Raw genomic sequence first — 20,351 nt, 5'->3', positions numbered from 1 at the left:
CTTCGTTTCACTTTTTTTTTTAAAACAAATATGAGTAGATATATTAAAAGAAATGAGCAAAGTATTTCAGTTTACGGAAATATTTGCAAGTGCTGATCGGACCTGTGGAACTTTTCTTCGCAAAAGCAGTGCGCTCCGTAATATCTGCACCGGTTATTTTTGTATAGGTCTCGTAAAATCAAGTTAGATCAACGACGTACAAACATAAATTCTTCCCAGCTATCTATTAAAGAAGAAATGTTTTGCTATTGCTATTAAATTAAAAAAATCTTCAATCTTGGACTCAGAGTTCTGACTTCAGCTCATAATATTTAAATTAGTTTTTTTTTTTTAATTATGACTTTACTTTTTTGAAAGAAAAGTCTGAAAACGTGGTACAACAAAGATAAGATAAGATACAATAAGCGACCTTATTATAGTTAAGTCATGACTGGTAGATCGTACAGCGATGGCGAGTAGATAACAAATCAGCCGTTGGCCCATTTGCCGCGAACCCTAGTTTTACTCGGCTTTACCTTCCCGCATCATTTTACCCACTCGAGGGATAAATTAAAAAAAAAGTATCGTATATTATTTCTTGGAGCTTGAGTCTGTTCAGTGGCTTAGCCGTCAAAGCGTAACATATACACAGAGTTACTTTTGCATGTTATTAAGAATATATTTCCTGGAAATTAATCTGTTTTCGTAAGTATAAATAGGCTGTCGATACGGTATACAAAGTCCTTGTAAAAAAAAATCTTCTAATTAACCTGATTAGTCAAAAATACACATAGGTACATGTGTACTAATACACATAGTAGTAGTACATGTGTTGAGTTTTATATTAATTAATTAAGAAATGATTGATTACCCAAAGAAACTTCTATCTCCATTTTCACACCCTTAAGATAATTTCCATGAAAGAAAACTTGCCTATGTAAAGATATTACTGGGGAAGGCTCCGGTACTTGAAGTATATCTATGGAATTACTTTCGTATTTATAATGTTTATTAGGAATAAGGATAATACTAGGCTAATACTCTTCAGTCGATAAGAAACAGTACTCAGCACTGTTATTTCAATAACAATGGAACGTTTGAGTCACTACAATTGATAATGTCGTTTATAGACTATTCGTTAGTAGACTGTTCGTGTATAGTGAAACGAACCACACGTCAAAATGTATTATAAATTACTTTTTATGTTTATTATATTTCTTCTCATAAGTGATTCTAGTGAAAAGTTACAAAAATCTGATACAAAACCGTATATATCAAAGTGTTGTCCCGCAAAATATTATGTACATAATTTTGAGTGCAAATCCAACGCAACATTTGATAAGGATTTTTCAGATATCGATGTATATAATAGTAATAGAACAAGAATCGGAAGCTTGAGGGATAATTTTCAAATTGTTTCTGGAAATTTTAGGGATATCATTCCTAATTTACCAAATTTACATTTTTACATAATCGAGGTAATTACTTTTCTTTAAATATTTATTAAAATATAAAATTAATGAGATATAACAATTAATATTTGCGTTTGCGTCTGCGTATGGGTGTAACTACTATAGTCAAGCCACCGACAGCACAATGATCCTATTGCATTATTTTTTCTGTATATACTTTTATGGGTTTTATTTTCAATTGTATAGAAAATGAAATAACATAAGTATCATAATAAATTACTAAAATACTTATAATATATCGGATATAAACACAGTTAATATATATAAATAAATCTGTGCGTAAATATTAAAATCGATTGACCCATGAGTGCTTACGCTTTGAGTAATTTTATTTTTAAATTTTGCCGTCAAAATTTGTCTTCTAATTGCAATATGAAACGCAAATTCTACAAAAAAAATATAAGGCTACCTACTAACCTTTAAGGACACTGGTAATCTCATTATAATTGGCACCTAAGATAATTCGTTTATAAAGTCAAATATCAGTAATGATTATTTAGGTTTTTTCAATAGATTTTATTTATAATGAGCTAAACTTTATTTTAGTATTTTCATTTAAATAACTGACAGAAACCTAGTGAACGGCTAAGGCGTCATAAACGCCTTGTAAAATATTTTTCAAAATTATTTTGAAATGAACGTCTCGTTCAATTCATTTTTCAAAAAGAGATAATTCACATAATATAAAAAATAGTATATATTTATTTTTTTGGAGTGTGTGAATAAGTAGCATAAAAAACATTTATATATATATAAATGTCTTTTTTATATATATTTATGTCTCAACTTAAAAAATATGGTGTTTAAAGTAAATCTTATAATATAATTACGTCACACCTAACTTCCAACAAATTTGTAGAACTACAATAACGTCCTTTGCGCCTGTAGTTAAAATAGGTGTTCCACAGGGATCAATTTCGGATCCTATACTATTTTTGGTATATATAATTGACGGGCCACTGTGTTTTGAGAGTGTCAAGAAACGAAAAAAAGTGATAATGACACTTTTGACTGTAACATTGGGAATAATGCGGAGCGTAGTTACTTTATTATAATATCAAAAGTGCTGATTGTATTACTGTTATATTGTTAAACCTAGAATTAAAACACGTGGTTTTAATTCTCCTCGCCTGCCTACCCACGATCGCTCGGCAACCACAGATGGATACAGAAAATAATGATAACGGCAATGTGTCGTCATATTTAAAAAAAGAAACACTTTGTTTTAAATGTACATGACATTATATATTTATTATGTAAAATAATGTTGTTTCACACAAAAAAATCTCGTCAAGAATATCTGTTAATAAATTTGTGTATAAATGAATATCAAACAATTAGATAGAAGGATATATTGATTTTGCGAAATCAGAAACTTAATGTTTCAACTCACTCTTTACCTATCTTTATATGATTACTAGCTGAACTTATTATATGATTACTGGCTTTATCTGCGCGAAATTTATAAAACTTTATTTTTTTTTAATTAGCTATATTATTCAGTTTATATAATAATATTGTTGTAAATATATTTTAAAGCAACTATTATTTTTATAGAATGGAAATCTCGATTTACTTCTACAACAACCAAATTCACCGCTCAAGGTGAATACAGTAGACAATGACAAATTTTGTGTCGACTATGAACTAACATCGGACAAATTTTCACCGATATTCGGTGCAATATTTGAAGAAGAACCTCAGAAAGATACGGTTTTTGAAATTTCAGGTAAAAGTTAACTATCATTAATTCTCGTTCAAATTATAGAAGGTGACTAAATTAAATCCACCAAAATATCAATGTTAACAAGACTGTTTATATAAACACAAGAACATGAAGTTCACGCTTATCATAACGATAGAATTAATTTTTAGAGGGTGAATCCCCGAAGCGCAGCTACTTATGTACTAAAACCAGCTTCGACGCTGCAACTTCTTGCATAAATTTAATGTATAATTGTGAGGATAAATAAGTATTATCAGTACTATATTAGGACATTTTCTTGAGCTACTCCAATGTGAGTTGATACAAATATGGCAGAATTTCATATAATGGTTTTTATTGTTGATGTATTGAAACAATTCGAGAAAATAAATTATGATATAGGATATCAAATAGAAGTTTCATTGAAATTACAAAATATATATTATAACTTATAATAATCTTAGAAGAAGACTTTAATAACAATGTGAACTTTGAAATCTATCCTAATCTTTAATAAATTTCATAGCTCTGTTAACATCCAGCATATTCTTGTTATTGGTGCTCATAATTTATGCACTTCTGAAAGAATTAAGGAATCTAAAAGGCAAAATTCTCATGGCCATTCTCTTCAGTTTAATGAGTGCCTTTGTTTTATTGGCGACGTTGAAAATTATTTCTAACAATAAAAGTGTCCAAGTTTCTGAAAATTTTTGTTATGGATTCAGTAAGTAACACATTTTTATTTTTTATTTATTGCAAATCTATATTTTGATTCATCACATTCATAATTTTTATATTTAAATCAATTAACAATAAGAGTTCCATTCACTTGATACGTTCGTTGACCTATCAACTCATCATCAGGCCTCTTGCAGTCTCAACCAGAGGCTCCCTGCGACCCTTACCCACCTACCTTTCCACGCCCTGGAGATCTGCCCACGCTATGTCTTTCAGTTCGTAATCACCACAAAAAAAGTTTCTGCCCCAGCGGCCGTCAGCTGTGTGTCCCGTCCACTTCAGATCGGCAATTTTTCGGGCCATGCTAGTTATTTTGGTATGCCCACGGATTTCGTCATTTCTAATTCTAGCTTGCAGGAAAACTACAAGCATAGCCCTCTCCATTGCTCTTCGAGTGACCGTTAGCCTTAATATGATGCACTTAATAAAGGGCGTTTCCCCTCATAAGCTATGTGAAGCTTACCGAATGCGGCGGAATACCCACGCTGTCTCATCAAAGGTTGTCATGAGATACCATACTCATGCTAACGTGACGCCTCTAAGGTTCGCTATTTTTCGCTATCCCGAGGAAATCCCTAGCCCCAGCGACACTAATGGCGGGTAAAAAAGTAGAACAACAGAGGAAAGATCCCTCAGAGCCCAACATGATTGTGGGCGCATCCTTACGGAAAGCCCGTGTTTTCTAGGAGCGCTCGACTCCCCCTCTCTGACCTCGGCAATGTTTACCTTAAGACTAAAGCATCGGTGCGGGCCATCCGTGGCGTGTTCCCCCGTACCCCCTTCGCTGCAACTGTTGCAGAGAGCGTAAAATGCCGAGTATTAAAAAATAGTAAAAAAGACCTACAAAAGACCAATCAATTCTATGATGAACCTACCTAAACGGAATGTCTATCCTAGGTAAATATAATCGTCTTACACTTCGAGTGTAGAGTCTCCAACCTTTCCTTGAATGTCCGAGGTCAGGATGAGCAACAACTCTGTTTACAAATCATAACACACACACACACACACACACACACACACACACACACACACACACACACACACACACACACACACACACACACACACACACACACACACACACACACAACCACACACACACACACACGTACACATCAGCCCGCATTCGTCCACTGCTGCCCATTTCCACTTGTACCATTTGTACTGTTCCCTCAGTCTCTACATAACGCTTTGTGCAAACTGGTTAATAAGAATTGGCTTAGATGTTCTTTATGAAATTATATAAAATATAATGTAATATAAATTATATAATTATAAAATGTTGACTTAATAATTTCTCACTTTTCAGCTGCGTCCATTTATTTCTTTTTCTTGTCTGCTTTATGTTGGATGAACGTCATGTCTTTTGACATCTGGTGGACATTAAGGTAATAAATATTAACATTAATTTATAAGATAAGTTTATCTGTTACTTATACAAGCACCAGAATATTTATCATCTCCTGATTGGCTGATTCTATGTCTAAGGATGCAGATGACTGATTACCATCTGAAAACAATAATTACAATGAAGTTTCAAAATAATTAATTTCAATTGTCTAATATATGTAGTCATGATGAATTATTAATTTACCCAGGAGAATGACTACTCGACGAACAGTACGTCGCCGTGGAGGACATTATAAGTTTACCATCTACTGTATCTACGGTTGGGGCATACCGCTCACAATGGCCATAGGTTTGATCGCTATAGACGTATCTGAGATACCAGAAAGTATTGTCAAACCTAATATCATACTAAACGGATGCTTTCTAGCAGGTAAATATGAAGAAAATTAAAATATGTTTAACAATTAAACAGACGATATTGCGTAGTGAATAGAACACATTAATCTGAACACAGACTATACTAAAGTTTTGTGAGCTTTGTTTGCATTTATAATTCATCTCTTCCACGACGGTAAGGGTAAACGACAAATCTCCACGTTTCAACTATTCTAGCACAAGTGTATACATGTGCATGTGGCGCCCTGACCTGCATTTCGCTGGGACTAGCTTGAAATATTTCCCCTTAGAGAAGCCTACACCCAGTTAAAATAAATTGTCAGTTATTAAAAACACACCCAACACAGACACCGCAGTAAATAAACTTTATTGACGCACCAATAAACTTTATGTATTAAACACACAATTATAATTGTCTGGGGACACTCTAAGCTAGCTTATTATTTTAATTAAATATATTCTGAATTAATAACCAATAATCTAAAAATGATTATTAATATTTATTAGGTCTATTGTAATTACTTTTTTAATTAATATTATATCTTTTTTAATTAATACGGTAATACCAAGCGTCATAAGTTGAGGTTACTGAGACTGATATTCGTTGCGTGGCAATGAGGAAAAATATTATAGACAACATTTGGTTAGTGCCTACGTGCGTGAAATACAGTGACGCACTTACCAGTCAATGCAAAGCTGTTTGGCTGTAAATTAATAGACTTGGGTCGCATCTAAAGAGGCTTAAAAGTTCTAGCAATAGTAGAAAGATTGTTCATATTTCTGTAAATAAAGTAAATAGATGAGGCAGACGTTAGATGTCTGACTTTTTTATTGTTATAATTTTACGTTTTGTATAATATTTCAAATAAATATAAAGTGAAGACAAGGTAGACCTAGATTGTTCGAGTATAAAATAGCACAGAAAAATCATCTACCAGCTCCCTCTCCCTCTTTTTCACGTCTTGAATTTAGAATCTTAATTGACTGGACCAACTCATTTGTTGACATGTAACGATCGAAAATATGCTAGATGAAACGTTAAATTCATAATTCAAAATGATGCCCAGTTAACAATAATATTAAATTCAGATTCGCTATACAATTTTTTTTTTTTAAGATAAAGCAAAATTATTGTACATGGATATTCCAATGATGTTGTGGATTTCTAGTAATTGGATATTCTTTCTGGTGACGGCATATAACTTTTGGTGTTTTGGAAGAGAAACGCAGATGCTTAATCACAATAACGTAAACAAACATCGCAAGCAAAAAGAAAGGTAAATATTAAAACTATGTACACAAATTTTGTATTTATAGAAATATCATCATACTACTTTAAGCCATTCCATGAGCCTTCTAGGGAACAAAATACTCAAAAAAAAACGAAACTTCATTGGTCGATGCATACCGCTAGACACGAATCTAGCATGTAAGACAAACATAAGTAATGATTTGGGCAATGAATGTCGCGCGCATTAAACAATTCGTACACAAGTGCAATTCTCTTTTGGAGCTAGTTTCGTGGAATGGAGTATGATTATATACAGCTAGACTTTTTGGCAATATCTTTCACCGAAGAACTCTACAATATTAAAATGTTATCACCTATATCATATGTATTCATTAATGAAGGTGATATAAACCTAGAAGTTAGTCTTTAATAAAAGGCAAAGGAAATAAAGATTTGGTAACATGCTTCATATTTTTGTTATTTCACAGATTCTTGGTTTATTTAAAGCTATCTATTGTCATGGGAATAAGCTGGATTACAGAAGTAATCAGTTCATTTATACCGAATTTGATGATGTGGTATATTACTGATGCATATAATATGTTCATTGGTATTGCAATATTCTTCATATTCGTATGTAAGAAGGACATTCGAATCAAATTGGCTAAACGGTAAGTTATTACCAGAATTTCAAAAATAAAGAGGTTCTCAGGTTTCATATATATTTTAGTTCACGAACCGATTTTGATGATTTTCGCTCCGCTGTATATATAGTATAGGTCTAAGGTGGTCTCCTCTTAATCAATTTTTATTTGAACTGTACATATTTACTTGGTGGTAGGCCTTTGTGTAAACCTGTCTGAGTAGGTATCACCCACCCATCTGGTATTCTGCCACCAAACAGCAATACTTGGTATTGTTGTGTTTGGATTTGAAAGGTGAGTGCTAATCCTAATTTTACTGTTAGCAAGGATTTGCTTTGCTTTTGATGAGCTCCAGGATCTATGGACTTATAAATGAGCCAGAAGACCAACAAGGCAGTCGAATTACTCAAATCAAAATGATAGATATATGCGTGGCATAATGTCATCCGATACATGCAGGTTTTCTAGTGATGTTTTATGTAACCATTGAAAACACAATAAGCATATTAAATCACAGTGCTTGCCTGTCTTGATGAACCGATCAATCCACTTGTTATCTGAACTTATCCCCTGGACTATTTTGGCTACAGTTTTAGTAGAGTATTGGTTACGCTATACTTTTTTTTTAGGTTTCTCTGCCGCCCTGCCGCCTCATACAAATCATCGGCTATCTTGCAAACTCCGTCGAGTTCTTGGTAGAACGTTTACCAAAAAATATCTATAAAGATATTTTAGTTCTATATAAATAGACATTATATTTATTTAGGGTCGAACCCATTGTATTTGTTGCGTATGACGACAACGCAAAATGATTAATATGAAAGAGATGTAAAATTTTAATGTAAAATTAACAAGCGTTGCTTAGCTTAACTCGAATAATATGAAATTAATATCAGAGAACGTTCTATGTGGAGTTATTTTTTTTTTGTAAGTGTATGTTTTATGAGATTGTTGATTTATAATTAATGTTTTTTAATGATAAGAAAATATCTGAGATTGTTGAGTTAATTAATTTTGTCCTAAATTAATATAGATAAAAGAGTAGGCAATAGTTCTGAGCAAGAACAACATGTCCGTCTCATTTGCATGACTGGCAGCCGCTATAGTGCACGGACGGCGCGCCGGTTGAGCTCACTCAGGTAGGGACTAAAATAATGGGAATTTGTATAAAAAGGCACCCTTTGTGTTGGGTGGTAAGACGAGGTACAATCTCACAGGAGACATCTCAGGATAGACGTCACTTGGAGCCCGGAGTTTACTTCACATGAACGGATTCCCACATTTGTGATTGATTACTTTTGTCGACTTATTGTTAATCTTATATGTACGTTTCTGGAGAGCATAACCACAACAGCTGTAAGATTTTTTCTGAGAATTATTACAGTAGTTAAGAGAGTGTGTCATAATTAGTAATTACTATTTTAATTTTCGTGTGCAAACAGACTGTACTTAGCTTAATTTTTCTATTAATTCTAAGCTCGAGCTAATTCTTATTAAATAGCTCCGAATATTAAAGATTATATGAATTATCTATATGATTATTAGGTATAGACAGCATCGAGACATCGTTGCTCAAGCGTTCGAACTGGTTTGTAAGGCCGTATTCATGTGCGAAAGATTTTTGTTTTTATTATTTGTAGTGTTCATACCGTCGGGTAATAGTGAAAATGAGTATATGACTTTGTTTAGAATCATTGATATTTTCAAACGTATTATGGGTTCACTCAGAGTAACACATCGGAGGGTGCCGATGTACGCGTGAGTGTGGCGGGGGCACGTCTGGTGACGTTGGATTCGCATCGGAGCTTGAGGTGGAGGTGACATTGCGAACGCTCCGTATTGTTGACATTAGGACGAATCAACTCCCAGTAGCAGTTAAGCCAGTGAGTCTGTGGGCCCCAGATAGATACGTGTGGCGGAGACATCGACCGTCGTTGCTGACGAGCGAACCAAGTTGCTCAAGGAGGCGCAACTGACGTGCGCGTTACGTGCCCTCAACGTGATAGCCGACAGGACGAATTTGTTTTGTTGCAGTCTGAGTGAGCTGACAAAGATCTGGACTATATTCTATATAACATAATAACTTGAAATATTATGGTTATTTGAAATATTGCTATTAAACATGCTGTATTATCAAATTGTGACATATATTTCCTGTAATGATATGTGTTCAGTTTTGATAAATAAATAAATTGAAATAAATGTAATCTTTTTAATCTGGCAACATGAACGGATACTCGTGAAAGCGGGAAAATTGATTTGGCATATACATATTTTTTCATTGGGCGTCGTGTAAAACTTTCATTATAATGATCATCCATATTCGCATACCTTGACAGATGCACAGAATTTATATATTAATGACTTAAATGTATGTTTATACCATTTGACTCGACATTATAGCAATGATTTTATGTTATTTGACATTAATAATTTAATTTATAGATTTAGGTTGACAGAGTACAGAGTACTCTATGTACCAACCTACCAATAAAATTCAGTTGACAAATTGGTAACCTAATTGCTTAAAATATGAATAATTAATTTATGTTACCAAGTAATGTTACCAAGGATCATATGTATAATAAAAATAATAATCTAATTTATATTAACACTGATAAAAGTAAAGATATTAATATTAATAGTTTAAAACTAAATAAAATGACAAAATCTCTGCCCTCTTATTTATATATTATATATTATAAATCAAAATATACAGGGCAAAGATCATGAAATAGAATTATTTTCGGAGTGTTATAAAACTCATGTATTTTATTTCACTGAGTATTGGATTAAATCAATTTCTCATCAATTTTGATACAAATACTATTTTTCATAGTGAGCAATTCGGTTTTACAAGAGGTCGCTCGACAACTGATGCAGGAGTAGCACTTCTTAAACATATTTACAATGCTTGGGAAAAATCGCAGAATGCTCTTGGAGTATTCTGTGATTTGCCTAAAGTATTTGATTGTGTAGAACAAGAGACGCTTCTTTATAAGCTCAAATATGGTATTAAAGGTAGCTCTTGATCCCATTGCTTCATACTTAAGTCAAAGAGTCCAACATGTTTTCATTAATGGAATAAAGACTTCTGGATCCACGTTAAAAATGGGTGTTCACAGGGATAAATTTTGGGGCCTTTTCTATTTCTAGTATATGTATATAAATAATCTTACTTTTTATGTTAAAGATAATTGTGATATAGTGTTGTTTGCTGACGATACTTCACTAATTTTTGAGGTCGACAGGAAAATAACTGACTGTAACGATGTGAACGGTATATGACAACAGATACACGATTAGTTTACAGTAAATCATGTAGTTTTGAATGCTCAAAAAACAAATATGTAGTTTTCACCCTGCCTAATGCTAGAAAACAAAATTATAATATATCTTTTAACGGAAGCCGTCCCGATGCAGCTTACGGTCTACTACGGTGTTTTTAGGAATAGCATTGGATTCCAAACTTCAGAAGAGTCCTCATTTATCGTCCCTGACAGAAAGCTGAGTCTTCCTCCTTCCGCAGCATACGCGGTTAAAAATGTTAGACAACTAACTGATATTGTTACCGCTCGTCTGGTATATTTTGGTTATTTTCACAGTATTATGTCATATGGCATATTACTTTGGGGCAATGCTGCAGATAATCTGTTTTTATTTTACATAAGAGAGAAGAGAAATTTTAGAGCTAGAAACTCTCTTCGGGATGTTTTAAACAAAGTAGGAATATGTGTTGCGTCACAACAATATTATGTATATTTATAGTAACATTGAACATTTTGATAAAATAAGTGATAATCATTGTGTGTACACATTAAGTAAGGATAAGCTTATAACGCCAAGTTTCCGACTCCGCAAAGTCAATAAATCCTTCTTGGAGCAAAGTATCCGTTTCAATAATAAAATTCCGCAGACATTTTAAACTTTGTCGTTTCATAAATTCAAATCATTTGTAAAAAGTGCATTGGTAAAGAAGGCATATTATTCAACACAAGATTATACAGATGATAAAAAAGCGTAGAGTTAATACTTGTTCACTTCCAGGCTGGATTTATTACATACATATATAATTGCATTTAACTAACATGACTGTTTTAATGTTGAAAAAGAGTACCTAACTACTGAGTTTCTTGCCGGTTCTTCTCGGTAGAATCTACATTACGAACCGGTGGTAGCTTCACTTAATACAGTTTGCTCAATGATGATTCAAAAGTGCTTGCAAAGCATACTTGAATAAAGTACCTATATTTTGATTTTGATTAGTAACTTTTTTTTATTTATCACAAATATGCGAACTTTTGAGAAACGTGTTTCGAACATAGCAATCATTTTAGGAATATTATGAAGATCAAAATAGTTTTATTACCATAATACTAATTATAAAGATATTCATTTACCAATTTTATTAATGCTGAGAAAAAATTAAACCAAAAATCATCTTAGTATACATTAATTTAAAAAAAAAACTTCTGGGGAAAATGGAATATAGTCCGCGCCTATACAAATGCTACCAAAACAACATATAATTTGTATAGGTACCTAAAACTAAATACACGCTTATGCTAAAGAAATAACAGAAAAGTACCAAAGATTAATAAAAAATAATAACGCCTGCATAAAAACACCAGCGGCAAGTTATATGTAACAAAAGACAGAATAAATTCCAAATAGATCCAATATTGAGATTAAGACCACACCGGACATTTCTGGCAGTACATAACTACCTAAGCTCAAATGTGTGAAGACCGATGTCTCTTATTATCGGTGGCATTTAACCATCTAACAAACATTTGAGGGACTCTGCTAATCACGCCTTCAAATTGCATGAGTGTGGTTTGAGAATACAATTTAAATATAGGTGCTACTCAAAGTTAAGTTGCCCTCAACTGAGTGTTTGATTTGAGGGACGTTACAGTATTCAGTCAATTTACCTGATAAATATATTGGGATATTATGTTTATTTAAATTATATACATTACGGAGGCGTGTAAGGGCAGCGTGGGTTATTATTGAAAAAATATATTTCTTTTCGGTTTGATCAAAAGATACGGTCCATTTAATAAGTCACAATAATCCAAAGGAGAGAGTACTAATGTGTCTACTTACTAGCTTACTTCTAACGGTACTGCTTAGAAATGGTTGAAATTTATAGAGCTTCTTAAGCGAAGTGTAACCATTAGTATTTTTTTTTTCTTGAACATGTTCCTTAAATAGTAAGGATCCTTCAAATAGACACCAAGATTTTAAAACAATGAAACCACAGGAATAGTGTAGTCCTCGATAGAAATTCTTATTATAGTTTGATAAAACAAAATCGATACCAAATAATCATAATAACTCAATAACAGCTAAGAATCAGATCACGTTCTCATCACCAAATACTAATTAGAATTTAAATCTAATCTCAATTTATATTTTTATGCAATGCACAAATGTATGATATGTATTCACTCTCATCAAAAGCTGTATAAGGTCTGCGTACATGTGAGATCAAATCTGATGTATAAATAGAAGAAAGCCAATATGGATGCCTCCACAACACTCCTGGTTACGTAGAGAGTACTCGACCCAGCTGATCTACCATTTTATCCAAGCATTCCACTATCTTCAAATGATTAACAAAATAGTTCTTGAACCAGGTACAACCATTTCATCAAAACCGTAAAAAGTAGTTTATTAAATTTAATGATTTAATTAATTATGACTTCCTGAATACGAATATAAAATTTAATGAATTACTATTCCTCGTCTATAATTATGTTATTTATCAAGTAGAAGTTTCCTATGAAAGAAAATATGAAGTAAAGTTAACACTAAATATTTGCTTAAAAAAAACATAGTCATAATTATCATAATATAATAAATAGAATAATACATTACATTAGTGAAATAAGACTTTAGATGTTAATTAATATTTTTTGTCCTATTGCTAAAGGAATATTTATTATCTGTAAAACTTTGTTATCACTTATATAACGCTACAGTTGGTAGCGCCACTGTGCCCCTTGTTTTATCTGTGGATATTTAGTATGATTGATTTTCTCGATTCGGCCCGGGGGCCAGCTGTTTGCTGCACCGACTGCATTGCGCCTGCCTGAACTGAATGCACTTGTAAAAAAAAAACTATCCAAGACCTAGCCCAGATTTAAATCTATCCAGTCTGCCCTCAGCCGTCGCCATGGCCTCTGTCGATATGAGGTGTGTTAGTTTTTATTTTGCCTTTGAGGTTTAATGTTTTCATAATTTATATTATAAATATTTTCCAGAGTATACGACGAAATCGAAGCTCTTGAAGCTATACTGATCGAAGACCTTGCTGTAAAGCATGATGATGGGGTGCCAATAATTGAGACCGTGGTACATCCATCGACTGGGGATCAAATCGATCTGCAGTATGTATGCGTTACGCTGGTGGTCAAGTTAACCCCAGATTACCCTGAAAGTAGCCCCGAGGTGTTCCTAAAGAACTCGAGAGGTCTGGATGATTCGTTGTTATCTGATATCGATTTGAAAATTAAGGAGAAATTGGATAGACATGTCGGAAATCCGATTGTTTTCGAATTGATTGAGGTAAGTTTTCCTTTCTTTATTTCTAAATAAAATTGAAAAATTTATTTTTATCAAATTATCAATAATTTCTTAATTAATGCTAATTAAGTAAAAATACATACAATATTTTATCTTTACAAAATAATTTACAAATAGAACATATTTTTATAATGTATAAGATTTATTTTTTGAAGAAGTATTATTAGTAGTAGCATTCTTATAAAAAGAAATTAATGCGCACTTTTTATCTACAACATAGATTTTCTTTCAAAATTACCATGTAAAGAATTATTTAAATTAAGTAAAATAGTAAATTACCTGTAAAGTAAAACTTAATAAGTGTCAGAATTTTATTTTTACTGCTCTGCTTATTTATTTATTTAAAATTATTAATAAATAAACAATTGAAGAGTTTAAAATTGTAATATGCAAAATGCTCTGAGCTTGGTGTGTTTTAAACTGTTCTTGTATTAAAATCAAACAAATGCAATGCTATTTTTAATTTAATCAATAAATTGTTGAGAAATAATTAGTATAGATATGTGTTCACTGCTTTATTTGCTTTCTTTGTATATTTCTAGTCTTTTGTTTAGAAAAATGATGAATAACAGAGCTAATACATATAATCATAAGTCCTAACTATAACAAAATATTATGTAACTTACCGAATGATATTAAAAATGTAATTATTTGAAATCTTTACTTAAATATCAACTGAAAAAAATGCTCGATTTTAAAATTAAATCGATTGATAAGATATGGAGATGTTATTTTATGATAAGATATAATATATTTGCTATATATTTTTACTTGGTCGGGCTTTGTGCAAGCCCTTCTGGGTAGGTACCACCCACTCGTCAGATATTCTACCTTCAAACAACAGTACTGAGTATTGTTCTGTTCCGGTTTGAAGGGTGAGTGAGCCAGTGTAACTACAGGCACAAGGGACACAACAGCTCCTAAAGTCGGTGGCAAATCGGTGATGTAAGGAATAGTAAATATTTCTTACATCACCCTTGTCTATGGGCCCTTACCCATGGCTCATATGCCTGTCCGCCTACCTATATCATAAAAATAAAAATAAATAAATAACTTATGCAGTGGCTGATTCAGAGAGAGAGCTAAGCCAAACCCAAAAGCAATTTAAATTCTTTCTTTAAGCATCAAGTTGATAATTATTATTTTAATTAAAGTTTTTAGCAAGCAACTTAAAACAAAATACAGTTGCATACATTTTTTACTTTGCTTTTAAAAATTACCCTCACATGAAACCTGCATCCGCCACTGATCTTCTATTTGTTAAGGCTGGCTAAAGTTATTGTAATATCAAAAACGTGTCTACAGCTTTGCAAATAAATACATTTGAATTATTATTTTATTTAAAAACATTATTACAGATTGTCCGTGAATATCTTACTAAATGGAACTTACCAAGTGGTCAGTGTGTCATTTGTCTTCATGGCTTTGTCAAGGGCGACGTCTTTATAAAGACGCCTTGCTACCATCATTTCCACAGCAACTGCTTGGCTAAGCATTTGATTAACAGCAAGAAGTACTATATGGAGGAGTATGAGAAGCTGCCCAACTGGCAGAGGGCTCAATCGTTACCATACCAGGTATTAACAAAGAACTGCTACCATTTATTAACACGAATATAAATACATAGAAACATACAATAATTACATTCATTCTACATACATTCTGTGTCCATATTAACAAATCCTCCTGTACCCCAATTGTCACCATTGATCTTGATTTTTGGCAACTTTAGCCCAGAAAGGTCCCAAGATTTGGAAGATGATTGAAACACGTGTGTTCATATAAATATGTAATCCTTATTATATTATATATACTATTGGGGGGGAGGGGCTTATAGAGGGACGTGCAGGTCTTAATTACTCTAAGTACTTTTCTATATCCCTGTCAACTTGCAAGTTCGTAAAGACATAAAAGCGTAACAACCAAACTAACAAACCCACTTTTCAATTTGTAGTATTAGTTAGGATAAGATAAGATACATTGGTAATACATTGGTAATGTACACTTTTATTTCCATAGCAAACATGCCCTGTTTGCCGCTGCGCAATATCATTCGACGTGAAGACCCTGGAGGAAGCTCCTCCACCAATTGAATCCATAAACGCTCCACCATTTCGCTTGACTGCTGAGTTAAAGGTAAAATATTCAAAACTATTTTGACCCTATACAAAAATACGAATATTATATTTTGTTATTATATTGTGTGATTCCCAGGCTCTGCAGGCGCGCATGTCGGCGATGTTGGCGCGGCAGGTGGAGCGCGGCGGAGTGGTGGGCTCCGGGGACGACGGGCCGCCGCTGCTGACCATCTCTACTGCCGCAGACAACGAGGTAATATTCGATTTTAAAAAATTTGCTGGCTATACATAGTTCAATACACGAGGACGCGCCCTAATCATCTACCCAATGGCTACGGTACGAGTGTGAAATGTAAACTGCTGGAGTATGAGTTGTATTACTACGCTCTGAGTAGTTATGTAGGTTCACGCACACTAATTGAAATCAATAGAATCACAGTACACTGGAAATATGCTCGATATTAAATAAAATTTAGAAGGTTGATATAAATGGAAAGATATCTCCCAGGGAAGCTTAAAGAGAGAGCTCTTGTTAGTGAGGGGAACCCCTCAAGGATCTATTCTTGGTCAATTTCTCTTCCTCATTCATATAAATGACTATGCTTTGGTAATAGCATTGTTTACTGATGATACTTTTTAGTTATTAAGATAAAAATACATCTTTCAATATAATATGATAATGTGGACTTTGCTCCTTCTGAAAAAGTAAATTGGTTTAGTGTTTATAACTTACTGTTGGCATTTTGTTAATATTTTATACAGCGCCAATATATGCGAATTATTGAATTATAATTTTGTTCACGACTACTCATAAACCGACTCCTAAACTTTTTTTAACATTAAAAGGAGCCGAGGAGCTCTACCAGCGGTGCTCAGCGAGAGACGAATAGTGAGCGCGTCGTGCCCAGCACCTCCACTGATAACACGCCTGATCAGCCCTACCGTGGGCCATACCGGTGAGATATGTACAAATATATTTTTTATGCTGAAGCGAAATAGAGTTACAGTTATAGTTGAATTTATTCATCGTCATCCAATCAAAAAGGCCCAAATTTCCGAGGCACGTCTGATAAATTCGGAAGCACTTTAAAAACTACCAAATCACCCTTACCTCAAAAATATGTTGGCACATCACATTGCCATGAGGCCACCAAACCTAATCAGCGATGTAACGCGGGTTTCGTCGTCCGGCAGCGGGTTCAACCGGCGCGCCAAGCCGGGCCGGCGCGGCCGCGGCGCTGCGCGGTGACCCGCCTACCGCGCACGCGCCCCGCCCGCCGCCTAGCGCTCCACTCCGCACCTTGACGAACCGGCTCTATCCGCTTTTCGACGGTCACCGATCTACCTCCCCGACACTCCCCGCCGCGCTCTCGGTCTCCGGCCTCGGGCCAACCGTTGGGCGCCCCGTGACCGAGATCCGCACGACCGCCCGGGAAACTATCGGGCCGCGTCCGAATCTATAATCGATTTTCGCTATCGGGTTATTGTTTATCAAAATCGGATTCGTACTCTAGCAGATGTTCGTGTTTCGAATTGTGGCGGGGTTCGGATGTTTACTTTTACTGTCTGTGTGGTAGTTCGATGTCGGACCGGCTGCGGTCTGCGCGAGGCGAAAGCTATATCGGAAGGAAAAGAATCGATAATATCCGACCGAGTTTTGGACGTGTGCCTGTTTTATATAGACTCGATGAAAAGCTTTAAAAATAAACAACCGAAATTCCTGAATTCAATAAATAATTTTCCGATGGCGAATCCTAGATTTGTGGCATCGAAATTAATATATTTATATGTGTCAGAATTTTTTATATACACAGGGTCCTATATTTTGTTGACCGACCAAAGTCGGGTTTTATATTCGAGACTGACGATTTACCCTAGTTCACTAAAAACACCTAATTTATTTACAAAACGTATTATCTACCATGTGAGCTACATTCGATTGAGCTGCATATTCCTCATAAGTAAGCAACGAATTTATTTGCTAATTACGAGTACACTAGGAGCTTTTTTGCATATTCATAAAAAAATTGTATAAAATTTATCAGTCGATTTTTATCATCAATAGTTTCGAAAATTTGTCTCATTAAGTTAAACTGCCAGGATTTACTATTCTGTAAAAACAATTCGAAACTCACCGCAAGTACACAATCGTGAAATGTTGGAAAGATATATACGACATTGACTGTTACTGTAGTTAATATTTATAACATTTCAAAAAAAAAATACACACAATCATGAAATAGCGTAATGTAGGTTTTCATCAATACCTAATACCTATTAATACAAACAAAGCAAGTTCTTACAAAATAACTCAACATTTTACCAAGTGCTCATTTAGTTTTACTTATTCTTATATCGTCACACCGGTTCTAACTACTATTAATGGTTTAAAAGTTAGCCTTATAATCAAAATTAATTTATTAAGACCAATATTGACCCATTCTAGAACAATGAGTATACTTTTATATAACTTACCAAAATATAAAATCAAAACGAACAACAGTACATTGAATAATGTATTACTGGTATTGAAAACGAGGCTGAAGTACTTGCCCTATTCCTCAAATTATATAGCCTTTATGTGTTAATATATTTGCAATTCAAGCCGACCACGAAAGTAACAATTTTGGCATTTAGTTGAATGTGAAATTTAAAAAGTCAATTTCGAGTTACTTAACCCACACAAAAGGCCCGTATAATATAAAAATTTCGAAACCACAAATAAATCCCTAAAAATATCCAAATATCGTTACGTTCTTGTAAGATGAGTTTGAAGTAAATTATAAAAAAAATCCAAAAAAAAAAAACATTAACTACATCTTACAAGATCGTTGCAAGATCTGATGAACGGTGATCGATAATTGAAAACCCGGTTTAGCCACGGAAGACGGTGGGGCGGCACAAAACCCTCAATTAATAGTCATTCATTGTACTCCTAGATATCACACTCCTGTGACGATTCTAGTCAATCCCTAGATTCACGTACTAAATGTTAAATGTTTCAATGTTCGTCTCGGCGCCTTCGCTGATTAAGCTATCCACTATGTTCAATTTAGGGCACCTCGTTTAATATATATACACAGTATGTCTAGACGCGCAAAAGGGACATAACTTCTTAGTTCCCAAAATTTATGGGGGATTCCCATAGGTGATATAAGGAGAATTTAATCTTTCTTCCATCGCCAATGTCTATTAGAGGTGGTGACCACTGGCTATTGACCCAAGTACCATAAATAATTTACCACCGTATTCGACAATTTTGTGTTCATCAAACATTTAATATTTCACGCGGACGATGTTGCAACTAACATCTTATTTCTAATGATTCCTGTGTTAGTGAAAAAATGGAGAAAAGTCAAACAAACGATTCAAACACTAGCGTCTATATATAAAGTACATATATCAAACGAGGAACGTCATTTTAAGCTTTTCTCTTTATATTTATATTTGATTCAAAAAGTGTAAGTGTTTTTCTATTTATTCTAAAATGTTAAAAAAGGATAGCAAGTGAAGTGTAATTTGTGAAATAGGAAAGGATTTTTTTTATGTATTTAAACATGTTTAATTACTCTTCTTGGGAATGATTCTTAAATAATCCCTAAATATAAAACGGGTATACTACCGGCGACGTTATATTTAGTAATATTATTTTTAGATGTATTTTGTTTTTATTTACAGTAAATGATATTTAATTTATAAATTTGTTTATTTCTTTTTTGAATTATAATTTAATATTAAATACAATGAAAGGAGACACGGACTGTTTTTTAAATTGATTTATGTTTTATATGGAATTGTTTTTTTTTTAGGTAAATTAAGATGTTTTAGATTTAATAGTTATGTTTATTTAATAAACTTTGCAGCTAGTTTTTTATATTAAGTATATTTATTAATATGTTTAAATAACTACTCATTTAAACAAGCGAAACTAAGCAATTAAGAAGCTAGTAAAAAAGGGTTGCCAAAAAGTTTATTACGTTATATTAGAAATTAATAAATACCAGTGTTGCAACGCTATTGGATTTATATAATTTGTAATCTTGCCATATAAATTAATTGTAGCACGAAGTATTAGTATTGTTATTACATTCCACTGTATAAGCAATAATAAATTTATAATTTTAGTGTTCTAATGACGCGGGTAAGATTTGGGTGATGGAAATG

The 20,351-nt window shown here is 33.4% G+C and overlaps 2 protein-coding genes across 2 annotated transcripts; both read left to right on the top strand.

Moving 5' to 3' along the window:
* The first annotated feature begins 1,085 nt into the window (after positions 1–1,085).
* LOC125068534 (G-protein coupled receptor Mth2-like) lies at positions 1,086–9,720 on the top strand. Its single transcript, XM_047677730.1, has 8 exons — positions 1,086–1,457; positions 3,009–3,180; positions 3,683–3,880; positions 5,207–5,285; positions 5,496–5,677; positions 6,761–6,920; positions 7,363–7,545; positions 8,148–9,720. The coding sequence occupies exons 1-8, from the start codon at positions 1,161–1,163 to the stop codon at positions 8,215–8,217; spliced, it is 1,341 nt and encodes a 446-aa protein (XP_047533686.1). The 5' UTR covers positions 1,086–1,160; the 3' UTR covers positions 8,218–9,720.
* Positions 9,721–13,547: 3,827 nt separating this feature from the next.
* Positions 13,548–19,941, top strand: LOC125068535 (E3 ubiquitin-protein ligase RNF25). Its single transcript, XM_047677731.1, has 7 exons — positions 13,548–13,719; positions 13,788–14,091; positions 15,468–15,686; positions 16,129–16,245; positions 16,324–16,440; positions 17,034–17,143; positions 17,382–19,941. Exons 1-7 carry the CDS (start codon positions 13,700–13,702, stop codon positions 17,434–17,436), a joined length of 942 nt encoding a protein of 313 aa, XP_047533687.1. The 5' UTR covers positions 13,548–13,699; the 3' UTR covers positions 17,437–19,941.
* Positions 19,942–20,351: the final 410 nt, after the last annotated feature.

This window comes from Vanessa atalanta, chromosome 13 (assembly GCF_905147765.1).
Source record: "Vanessa atalanta chromosome 13, ilVanAtal1.2, whole genome shotgun sequence".
Taxonomy (NCBI): domain Eukaryota; kingdom Metazoa; phylum Arthropoda; class Insecta; order Lepidoptera; family Nymphalidae; genus Vanessa; species Vanessa atalanta.
Note: the sequence above shows the minus strand (reverse complement) of the source record. Positions and strands in the feature narration are given on the sequence as shown.